The 12,087-nt window shown below is 36.1% G+C and overlaps 1 protein-coding gene across 1 annotated transcript in view; it reads left to right on the top strand.

Annotated features, from left to right (window-relative positions):
* Positions 1–12,087, top strand: part of LAMA2 (laminin subunit alpha 2) — a 710,698-nt gene that overhangs the window by 275,409 nt on the left and 423,202 nt on the right. Inside the window, exon 9 of the mRNA XM_088840739.1 lies at positions 7,952–8,051. Coding sequence (XP_088696865.1) covers positions 7,952–8,051 — 100 coding nt within the window. The remainder of the gene's footprint in view (positions 1–7,951; positions 8,052–12,087) is intronic.

Raw genomic sequence — 12,087 nt, forward strand, 5'->3', positions numbered from 1 at the left:
AGCACACTGTCTTCATGACTAGCTGGTTCCCATGACTTCAGAAATACTTTATGTACATTATTGTAAATTATTTAAAATAATTTAAAAATCTACATTGTGATTTATTCTCTGTTGTTTAGTTTCTAAGTATTTGGGCTTTATTAAGTCCAGTGGTTAGTATTAGTCACTCAGTTGTGTCCAACTCTTTGCGAGCCCATGGACTATATCCCTCCAGGCTCCTCTGTCCATGGAATTCTCCAGGCAAGCATACTGGAGTGGGTTGCCATTCCCTTCTCCAGGGGATCTTCCTGACACAGGGATCAAAGCCAGATCTCCCGCATTTGCAGTCAGATTCTTTACCATGTATGAATATAACTTATTATTAAAATGGAAAATTTATATTTTGTTTTTCTTTTTATAGATGTAATCACTAACACAGTGCAGCTAAATAAGTAAACAGAACTGGGAGGGAATTTGTTTTAGCCATATACTCAAAGTATTATGGTCTTTTTTGGATTTCATTTATTCTTATGAGAAGGCAGCCATCATTTGTATTTTTGTTCTTTGGTATGTAAGGTGTCTATCTTCTCTAACTGATTTCAAGATATACTCTTAATATTTATCTTTTAGGAATCAAACCATGTATTGGTAAACTATGGCCCGTAGACAAAATTTGACTCATGGCCTATACTTGTATGGCCTGCAAACAAACAAACAAAAAATTTTTCTTTATATTTGTAAAAACTTATTTTAAAAAGAGGGGGAGGAGGAAATGAAGGGAAAGGGAAAGGAGATGGAGCATGAAGATAAAGAACAACCCAATTAAGAAAAAGAGCAAGAATAAGATGGAACAAAAGCTAGGAGGAAGAGGAGGAGGTGAGGAAAGGGAGAAAAAGAAGAAACAAATCTTAGGTGTCTTACAAAACCTACAATGTTACTATCTAATTTTACAGAAATAGTTTTCCAATCTTGGTTAGACCATGTTTGTCTAAATGCGGCTTTCTCTATGCTTATGTTCTTGGTTACTAAACTTCTTGTAATTATAAATTGAGATTGCTACATTTTGGAAATTTTAGGCCATTATTTCTTTACATAATTATTTTTGAACTGCACTCTCATCCTTTTGTGACTCCAGCTACATACAGGCCAGGTTGCTGGACTGTTCATATAGGTTACTAAGGCTGTGATATTATTATTTTTTCTTTCTTTGTGCTTCAGATTGGATAATTTATATTTATCTGTAATTAGATATACTACTTTTCTGCATGCCATCAGTCATCTGTTGCTAAGCATATCCAGTTAATTTTTCAACTTTATCAGGTGCTTATGTTTTTTTTTATAGTTTCCTCCATTCTGCTGAAAAAAATCCATGTATTCCCTCATTATAAACCTTATTACCTTTATGCTCTTAAGCATATCTAGAGACCTATACAAGTCCTTGTCTGTTAATACATGGGGTACCTCACTGGTTTTGTAGACCTGTTTATTTCTTGAATAAGGACCATGCCTTAGTTTTTCTCCTCATGTCTAGTAATTCATGATTAACACAGGAAATTTTGGTTGATACATTGTAGTGACAGAAGATTCTGTTATCTTCTGAAGATTTTTGGATTTTGTTTCAATTTGTAGTCAGCTTACTGACTAATCGCTATGAAACTGGAGGCTTGCTTTTGTACTTCTCTAGAGAAACTCCAATACTTTGGCCACCTCATGCGAAGAGCTGAGTCACTGGAAAAGACTCTGTTGCTGGGAGGGATTGGGGGTGGGAGGAGACGGGGACGACAGAGAATGAGATGGCTAGATGGCATCACCGACTCGATGGACATGAGTTTGAGTGAACTCCGGGAGTTGGTGATGGACAGGGAGGCCTGGTGTGCTGTGATTCATGGGGTTGCAAAGAGTCGGACACAACCGAGCGACTGAACTGAACTGAACTGAGACATGGGGTCGCTAAGAGTCGGACATGACTGAGTGACTTCATTTTCACTTTTCACTTTCATGCATTGGAGAAGGAAGTAGCAAACCCACTCCAGTGTTCTTGCCTGGAGACTCCCAGGGGTGGCGGAGCCTGGTGGGCTGCCGTCTACGGGGTCACACAGAGTCAGACACGACTGAAGCGACTTAGCAGCAGGAGCAACAGAACAGATTAATAGAAAACTAAGGGTATGTGTCTAACCTTTCTTGGTTGATAAACTAATTTCTATTTAGGTTATATCATGTGGACTAGAAAGTCTATTCAGGTCATTCAGCTTTCCTGCTGTTGCTTTCCAGTGGGCCACTTGAAGTCCCCAGAATTAATGTGCAATTAAGGAATTAGTTAAGAATGGAGGTGTATCGATATGTAGATTTTGTTGTTTCCCTTATATGAACATGAATCTCATCTAGTGTGTTTTTTCTTTCAAATCTCGAATCCTTCTAATTTCTGCATACTTTTGATTATTCTCACAAGATATCAAATATTTGATTTTTTTTATTTGTCCAGAATTCATCATTGTCATTTTAGGATGTGTTGGACCTATTAAAGACACTCTGCCATTATAAAACTGGAAGCTTGATCAAGTTTTTAATACAACTTATTAAGTGAATTTGAATCTAGAATTTGATATTTTAGCACATAAAAACATGTGTGCTGTATTTTGTGATAAAAATTCAAGTATTTCAAGTGTTTAGTACTTGGGTGAAAATTCCTTATGTTTTTATGAAGATATAGACATAAAATTTTTATACACAGTAAATTTTATATCTTAAACACGTATATCTGCATTATTAAAATTATTGCCCTAAAATCTAATTTTAGGTATATCTACTAAGTACATATATTTAAAAATTAAAACATATATGTATATATATGCTTATGACCATGTTTACTTTGAGAATTAATTAGTGATATTGCTATTTTAATAAAATTAAAATAAAGTATAAAGTAGATATATTTGTAGAATATCTTATGCTAGAAGGTTTCCTTTGTATCATTTCTTTTTAGATTCCACATATAAGGGATGTCATACAATGTTTCTTATTCTTCTGTCAGACTTACTTCATTCAGTTTAACACTTTCTAGGTCCATCCATGTTGCTGCAAATGGCATTATTTCATCTTTTTAATGATTGAGTAATATTCCATTGTATATATGTACCACATTTTCTTTATCCATTCCTCTGTTGATGGAAATTTAGGTTGCTTCCATGTCTTGGCTCTTGTTAGCGGTCCTGCAATAAACATTGGGGGTGCAAGTATCCTTTCAGATCATGTTTTTCTATGGATGTATGCCCAGGAGTGGGATTTCAGGGTCATCTGGTAGCTCTAATTTTAGTTTTTTAAGGAACATCCATACTGTTCTCCACAGTGGCTGTACTAATTTACATTCCCACCAACAGTGTAGGACGGTTCCCTGAAAGTTCCTTGAATCACCAATCTGATTCAAGAAGATTTTCCCAATTACTGTAAGGAAGGATAATAAATTAAGAGGCTTTGGTTTACTCAAGCTTATCATTGGAATCATAAATCATATTCATAAAAGCTAAGAATTTATCCTAAAGAAATTTATTGTTCAGTTCAGTAGCTCAGTCATGTCTGACTCTTTGCGACCCCATGAATCACAGCACACCAGGCCTCCCTGTCCATCACCAACTCCCGGAGTTCACTCAAACTCATGTCCATCGAGTCAGTGATGCCATACAGCCATCTCATTCTCTGTCATCCCCGTCTCCTCCCACCCCCAATTCTTCCTAGCATCAGACTCTTTTCCAGTGAGTCAACTCGACGCATGAGTTGGCCAAAGTATTGGAGTTTCAGCTTTAGCGTCAGTCCTTCCAATGAACACCCAGGATTGATCTCCTTTAGAATAGACTGGTTGGATCTCCTTGCAGTCCAAGGGACTCTCAAGAGTCTTCTCCAGCACCACAGTTCAAAAGCATCAATTCTTAGGCGATCAGCTTTCTTCACAGTCCAACTCTCACATCCATACATGACCACTGGAAAAACCATAGCCTTGACTAGACGGACCTTGGTTGGCAAAGTAATGTCTCTGCTTTTCAATATGCTATCTAGGTTGGTCATAACTTTCCTTCCAAGGAGTAAGTGTCTTTTAATTTCCTGACTGCAATCAGCATCCGCAGTGATTTTGGAGCCCAAAAAAATAAAGTCTGACACTGTTTCCACTGTTTCCCCATCTATTTCCCATGAAGTGATGGGACCAGATGTCATGATCTTTGTTTTCTGAATGTTGAGCTTTAAGCCAACTTTTTCACTCTCCTCTTTCACTTTCATCAGGAGGCTTTTGAGTTCCTCTTCACTTTCTGCCATAACGGTGATATCATCTGCATATCTGAGGTTATTGATATTTCTCCCAGCAATCTTGATTCCAGCTTGTGCTTCTTCCAGCCCAGCATTCCTCATGATGTACTCTGCATATAAGTTAAATAAGCAGGGTGACAATATACAACCTTGACGTACTCCTTTTCCTATTTGGAACCAGTCTGTCATTCTATGTCCAGTTCTAACTGTTGCTTCCTGACCTGCATACAGCTTTCTTCAGAATGTTCCACAGTTTATTGTGATCCACACAGTCAAAGGCTTTGGCATAGTCAGTGAAGCAGAAATAGATGTTTTTCTGGAACTCTCTTGCTTTCTTCATGATCCAGCGGATGTTGGCAATTTGATCTCTGGTTCCTCTGCCTTTCTAAAACCTGCTTGAACATCTGGAAGTTCACGGTTCACATATGCTGAAGCCTGGCTTGGAGAATTTTGAGCATGACTTTACTAGCGTGTGAGATGAGTGCAATTGTGAGGTAGTTTGAGCATTCTTTGGCATTGTCTTTCTTTGTGACTGGAATGAAGACTGACCTTTTCCAGTCCTGTGGCCACTGCTGAGTTTTCCAAATTTGCTGGCATACTGAGTGCAGCACTTTCACAGCATCATTTTCAGGATTTGAAATAGCTCAATTGGAATTCCATCACCTCCACTAGCTTTGTTCGTAGTGATGCTCTCTAAGGCCCACTTGACTTCACATTCCAAGATGTCTGGTTCCAGGTGAGTGATCACGCCATCGTGATTATCTTCGTCGTGAAGCTCTTTTTTGTACAGTTCTTCTGTGTATTCTTGCCGCCTCTTCTTAATATCTTCTGCTTCTGTTAGGTCCATACCATTTTTTTTTTGTTTTTATTTCTTTTTGGTGTTGCGGTTTTCTCTTGGTTAGAAAGTCCTTCTTCCAGTTCTTCTCTCAAATTGCTACTCATGTCAAGCTCTAATCTAAATGTCCCTTTTTCTGTGAAATGTTGCTTGTCCTCATTGTGTTCTTACTCCCTCCTCTTTTGCTCCAGAACTCTCTGTGTCTATTTTATCACTTGGCACGTTCTATTTAATCAATGTCTTTCAAGTGTCTTTTCCCGTAAGCTTCTTTAACGCAGAAAGCAGGCCTTATGTATCTGGGCTTTGCACAGTCCTTTCTTCACAATAGAAAGTAAATGAATGGGTGTTAAATAATGATTTTGAAACTAATCTATGGACTTAGAAAATTGAATTCTATCAGACATGTAAATATTTTTCTGCTTATGACACTTTGACTTATTAACAATTGAGTTTTCATTATAAATTAAACCTATATATATATATATATATATATGTATGTATGTATGTAAACTATATTTGGGGACTTCCCTGGTGGTTCGGTGGTTAAGACTTTGCCGCCTGGCCCTGCAGGGGTTGCAAGTTCAATCCCTGATCTGGGAGCTACGATTCCACATGGCTTCTAGCCAAAGAACCAAATCATGAAACAGAAGTAATTCTATAACAAATTTTAAAAAGACTTTTTAAAGATGGTCCACATCAAAAAAAAAACCAATATTTTAATGGAAATAGCTTATATACATAATTATATGTATATTCAGCAGTATTTTAGTATTTCCTAGGCAAAGAATTTAGTTGCTTTTTTATTCTTATCCTATTGCATCCAGAAAATAAATGTCTTATGTATTGTACATTGGCACAGTCTAGGTTTATTTAATTAAAATATTCTAATGTTAAAAGCTACTTGTTGTATTGAGTATTTGATATATGTGAGAAATCTTATGAGATGGTTTCTGTGATTCCTCTTAATTTTAATTTAATAGCATCACTATGATTGCTATTATTAATCTCATATTACCAGAAAGTAAGGTGCAGGAGACTGCATAGCCAGTAAGTGGCCACAATGGAATGTGAGCTCAGTTCAGTTCAGTTCAGTTCATTTCAGTCGCTCAGTCGTGTCTGACTCTTTGCGACCCCATGAATCACAGCACACCAGGCCTCCATGTCTATCACCAACTCCCGGAGTTCACTCAAACTCATGTCCATCGAGTCAGTGATGCCATTCAGCCATCTCATTCTCTGTCGTCCCCTTCTTCTCCTGCCTGCAATCCCTCCTAGCATCAGAGTCTTTTCCAGTGAGTAAACTCGTCTCATGAGGTGGCCAAAGTATTGGAGTTTCAGCTTTAGCATCAGTCCTTCCAATGAACACCCAGGATTGATCTCCTTTAGAATGGACTGGTTGGATCTCCTTGCAGTCCAAGGGACTCTCAAGAGTCTTCTCCAGCACCACAGTTCAAAAGCATCAATTCTTCGGTGATCAGCTTTCTTCACAGTCCAACTCTCACATCCATACATGACCACGGGAAAAACCATAGCCTTGACTAGACGGACCTTTGTTGGCAAAGTAATGTCTCTGCTTTTTAATATACTATCTAGGTTGGTCATAACTTTCCTTCCAAGGAGTAAGCTTTAATTTCCTGGCTGCAATCAGCATCTGCAGTGATTTTGGAGCCCAAAAAATAAAGTCTGACACTGTTTCCACTGTTTCCCCATCTATTTCCCATGAAGTGATCTGACCAGATGCCATGATCTTTGTTTTCTGAATGTTGAGCTTCAAGCCAACTTTTTCACTCTCCTCTTTCACTTTCATCAAGAGGCTTTTGAGTTCCTCTTCACTTTCTGCCATATCGGTGGTATCATCTGCATATCTGAGGTTATTGATATTTCTCCCAGCAATCTTGATTCCAGCTTGTGCTTCTTCTAGCCCAGCATTTCTCATGATGTACTCTGCATATAAGTTAAATAAGCAGGGTGACAATATACAGCCTTGACGTACTCCTTTTCCTATTTGGAACCAGTCTGTTGTTCCATGTCCAGTTCTAACTGTTGCTTCCTGACCTGCGTACAGGTTTCTCAAGAGGCAGGTCAGGTGGTCTGGTATTCCCATCTCTTTCAGAATGTTCCACTCAGGGCTTCCTAATTATAGAACCTACATTCCTCACCCCAGATTATGCTCACTCCTGAGAAAATCAAAATTTTAATATAAATGTTTAAGATTACCTTTTCTCAAGTACCAAATTTAATCAGTTGTGATCAATGTGAAAAAAGTTTTGAAAATTAAAAATTGGGGGGAAAATTACTGATTTTGAACTATGTTGTAATAAAATAAAACAGTAAGGAAGATTTTGTCATGGAATGTATAGTTCTCTTACATTTTCTATATAAACAAATATTGCTATTTTGTTTCTTATGATGATAATTGTGATTATAAAAGAAAGAGGTACATTCTAAAATGTGTAGAGATTAAGACTATTTGGGATTTTCTTTAAAAACTTTAGAAAAGAATAAAGCATGATGAAAGTTATATGGTAAAATCCTGGTAATCATTGAAACTAGGTAACAGTTACATAGGAGTTTATTATTCTCTTTACTTCTGTATGTCCACTTAGAAGAAATGGATTTTAGCAATTTTGAAAATATAGTAAAGAAATTTTCTTATGTTATTATTTTCTCAATATAGTTTCTTATTGCATATCATTAATTTGTGAAAATAAAGAATTTTCTTATATTTTCTCAACATAATATCTTATTACATATCATTAAAATGATCTCTGAGGCTTACTGGATCAAGAAATATTAGTGTTTTGTTACAGTTGAATTAAAGCAATTTAATATTTTTGTTAGGTATCTCCAAATTATCCAAGACCATGCCAGCCATGCCATTGTGATCCAGTTGGTTCCTTAAATGAAGTCTGTGTCAAGGATGAAAAGCATGCTCGTCGAGGTGAGAATTTGGTAGAGGGCCGTTGTTCTGATTAAAAGTGAAAAAGTGTTAGTTGCTCAGTCATGTCCAACTCTTACCTCTCGATAATTATGTTTATGTTTAATTATACTTTAAAAGCAAGAAGAGTTGAATTGTTTTACATTAGTTATACATGTAGATGCATATATATTTACATATCTATGTGTATATATATACGCATATATACATACACCTTCTAGTCAATTATAGATCTGTGGTGTATGCACCTTTCCATGTTTTGTTATTTATTAGATTACTTTGTAGCTGGTATGGTTTCTGTGGTGAAATGACAGTGCTCCTTGAGGGATGTGTGTACTATAAAAGAAGAGCAAATAGATGAGATCACAGATTGAGATGTAGTTAATAATACAGAAAACAAGAAGTGTGCATAAAGGACTATAAAAGGCAGTAGGAATGAGTTAAAGAAGGAAAAGAGGCTGACATTAATTAAGTTAATACCTGCTTTGAGGATTGAAATTCATGGTGAACTCCAAACATTAAGGAATCAAATGCCAAAATAACTCCTGGATGTAAAAAGGTTTACAAGCTACTTCCAGGAAAGTTGCTTGCCAAGGTTAAGTAGAAAATTCATAGAATATATCTGGAACTGTTTCTTTATATTTCGAAGACTGGATTCTTCTCTCCTGTACAAAGACTAAAATAAATCATGGCTATGATATAGGCTTTTCCCCCAAAGACTTTTGAGTTAAAAGGCTGGCAACGTTTTCTTGGCAGTTTAACTTACCTGCTTTCTTTACAAAGCTATATGATCATGTATTTAGGTCTTAGAATCTTAAAAGATTAAAAAATGATTATTTAAAAACTCAAATGGTGAATTATTGGTGTCATTTTTTATTTTATGGTTCCTTATCTTTTTATGATAATAACTAAAATCACATTATTTTTAAGGTAATTTGATTTTATTCCCTGAGTTTAAATAGTAAGTATTTTGCTGTGGAAAAGTGATTTAAGAAAAAATGATTTAAAAAAACTAGAAAAGTAGAAAAATGGGTATTCAATGCAGTGGTAACCCAAATACTATTATCAATATTTGTTAACTTTAGATGGTGACTTTTTCCCCATATCTGTTCATATTTCTCTGAAATTTGGTTTTAGCTCCGAAATAGCAGTCCTCAACTCTGAAAGATATTGTTTCCAAATTTTGTATATTTTAACCAATCTGTAATGAAGATCTTTGTATATAAAACATTTTTCAATTATTTTTTCCCTCTGAGATCTAAATTCTTTTTTTTTCAAATTGAGGTATAGTTGATGTACAATATTATATATGTTACTGTTGTACAATACAGTGATTTTTCAATTACTAGGAAAACAACCCATGGTCAACTAAAATTATAACAGTATGGACAGAATAAAATAGATAGCAAATACTGTCCTCTTTAACCTATTCAACCCTAGTCTCATTTCCAAATGTAATCACAATTTAAAGTTTTTTATATAGTAACGTACCAAAATTCAGAAAACTCACTTTAGCTATAATAATGACATTATGTTAAAATCACTATACATAATAATTTTTTTATTGGATTTCTTATCTGCCTTTATAATCTTCAAATTCTTACCTACTCCAAGATAAGCAAATTATTTATTTCTTTAGCTCTTATTTCTTTCTATTCTTCCAGTTTTATTGCAATATAATTGACATACAGCACTGTGTAAGCTTGGGCTTCCCTTGTGGCTCAGCTGGTAAAGAATCCACCTGCAAGGGGAGACCTGGGCGTGATCCCTGGGTTGGGAAGTTCCCCTGGAGAAGGAAAAGGCTACCCACTCCAGTATTCTGGCATGAAGAATTCCATGGACTGTATAGTCCATGGGGTCTCAAACTTTCACTTTCACTGTGTAAGTTTTAAAGTATTCAACATGATGGTTTGAATTTCATGCTTCATGAAATTATTACCACAGTAAATTTAGTGAACATCCATCATCTCAAGGATTACTTGAACACAAGCACTGCAATACCTTGACAGTCAATCTGAGAAACAAGACGGCTTTCTAAGTGATCAGTGGGATGGGATCTACTGGAAAAAGCGATGGCTCATGTCCTGGGCAGGACAGAGTGGGATGATGCAAGATTTCATCACTTACTCAGAATGCAAAAATAATGAATTGTTTATTTCTGGAATTTTCCATTTGATATTTTTCAAGTGTGGTTGACCACAGGTTAATTGAAGCCATGAAAAGTGAAACCACAGATAGGAGAGGAATGATGTATGCTTTTTTTATAATTTGTATATGTTAGTAGTACTCTCTGCTATCTATTTGATTCTGCAGTTTGAATTTTTGGTAAGTGTTTATCTGGTCCTTGTTTTCTTGTGTTTTTCCTAACTCTGTGTGTGTGTGTGTGTGTGCATGCACATACATGTGTATTTTCTAGTTAACCCTTTCAGGAGTCTTGAGTTTATATGTAAAGTTCTCTGATATGTCATCCTACCTTGAGTAGTACCTAGAATTTGTCTTTTGTTCAGTAAAACCATGCTCACACTCTAGACTAGTTAATCAGAATTAATCGACTAGAAGAAACACACTGGTTTAAGAAATGACTTACTACTTTAGAAAATAATTATAGTTTCTGATCTCCAAGGGGTTTCTCTGCTTCATAACAGCACAATCATTTTATATATATATGTGTGTGTCTGCCAGTTTCAACCTGCACAGTCAAGTGTTCTGAACAAGACATTTAGTTTGTAGTACTTCCAGAAACAAACATTGAAATAAACATATTTTATTACATGGGGTATTTCTCTGTTTAGTCTTGAGGTCTGGAGATTTTAATATCAGAAATAAATTTTAATTGAGGGAAGTGTTTCTGTGGCCTTTATTGAAGTGAACAGATTTTTCATTTGACTTCTACATATGATTAAGAAAATAAATATATTAATGTTCAACAATGCAGACATAACTCAGAGATATTACAAGTTGAGTTCCAGACCACTATAAGAAAGCAAGTTCCAATAATTTTTGGTTACCAAGTGCATATTAAAGTTATGTTTACATTATACTGTAATCTATTAAGTGTGTAATAGCATTATGTCTAAAAATACAATACCTTAATTCAAAAAGTCTTTCTTGCTAAAAAATACTAACCATTATCTGATCCCCCAGTGAGTTGCAATTTTTTTTTGCTGATGCAGGATTTTGCCTTCAGGTCAATGGCTACAGGGTGGTGGTTGCTGAAGGTTGGGATGGCTGTGGCAATTTCTTACTATAACTAAACAATGATGTTTGCTACATTGACTGACTCTTCCTTTCAAAAACAATTTCTCTGTAGCATGTAATGCTGTTTGATAGCATTTTTTCCACAATAAGACATCTTTCAAAATTGGAGTCAATCTTCTCAAACCCTGTGGCTGCTTTATCAACTCAATTCAGTCAGTTCAGTTGCTCAGTCGTGTTCAACTCTTTGTGACCCCATGGATTGCAGCACGCCAGGCCTCCCTGTCCATCATCAACTCACGGAGTTTACTCAAACTCATGTCCATTGAGTCAGTGATGCTATTTAACCATCTCATCCTCTGTCTTCCCCTTCTCCTCCCGCCCTCAATCTTTTCCAACATCAGGGTCTTATCAAATGTGTCAGCACTTCGCATGAGGTGGCAAAAGTATTGGAGTTTCAGCTTCGACATCAGTCCTTCCAATGAACATTCAGGGCTGATTTCCTATAGGATGGACTGGTTGGATCTCCTTGCAGGCTAAGGGAATCTCAAGAGTCTTCTGCAACACCACAGTTCAAAAGCATCAATTCTTCAGTGCTCAGATTTCTTCACAGTCCAACTCTCACATCCATACAACTCCTACTAGAAAAACCATAGCTCTGAATAGATGGACCTTTGTTGGCAAAGTAATGTCTCTACTTTTAAAATGCTAACTAGGTTGGTCATAAATTTTCTTCCAAGGAGTAAGAGTCATTATTTCATGGCTGCAGTTACCATCTGCAGTGATTTTGGAGCCCAGAAAAATAAAGTCAGCCAGTGTTTCCACTGTTTCCCCATATATTTGA

The sequence above is a fragment of the Moschus berezovskii genome, chromosome 10 (genome assembly GCF_049115385.1).
Source record: "Moschus berezovskii isolate FMDL1 chromosome 10, NW_MosBer_1.0, whole genome shotgun sequence".
NCBI classification, from domain to species: domain Eukaryota; kingdom Metazoa; phylum Chordata; class Mammalia; order Artiodactyla; family Moschidae; genus Moschus; species Moschus berezovskii.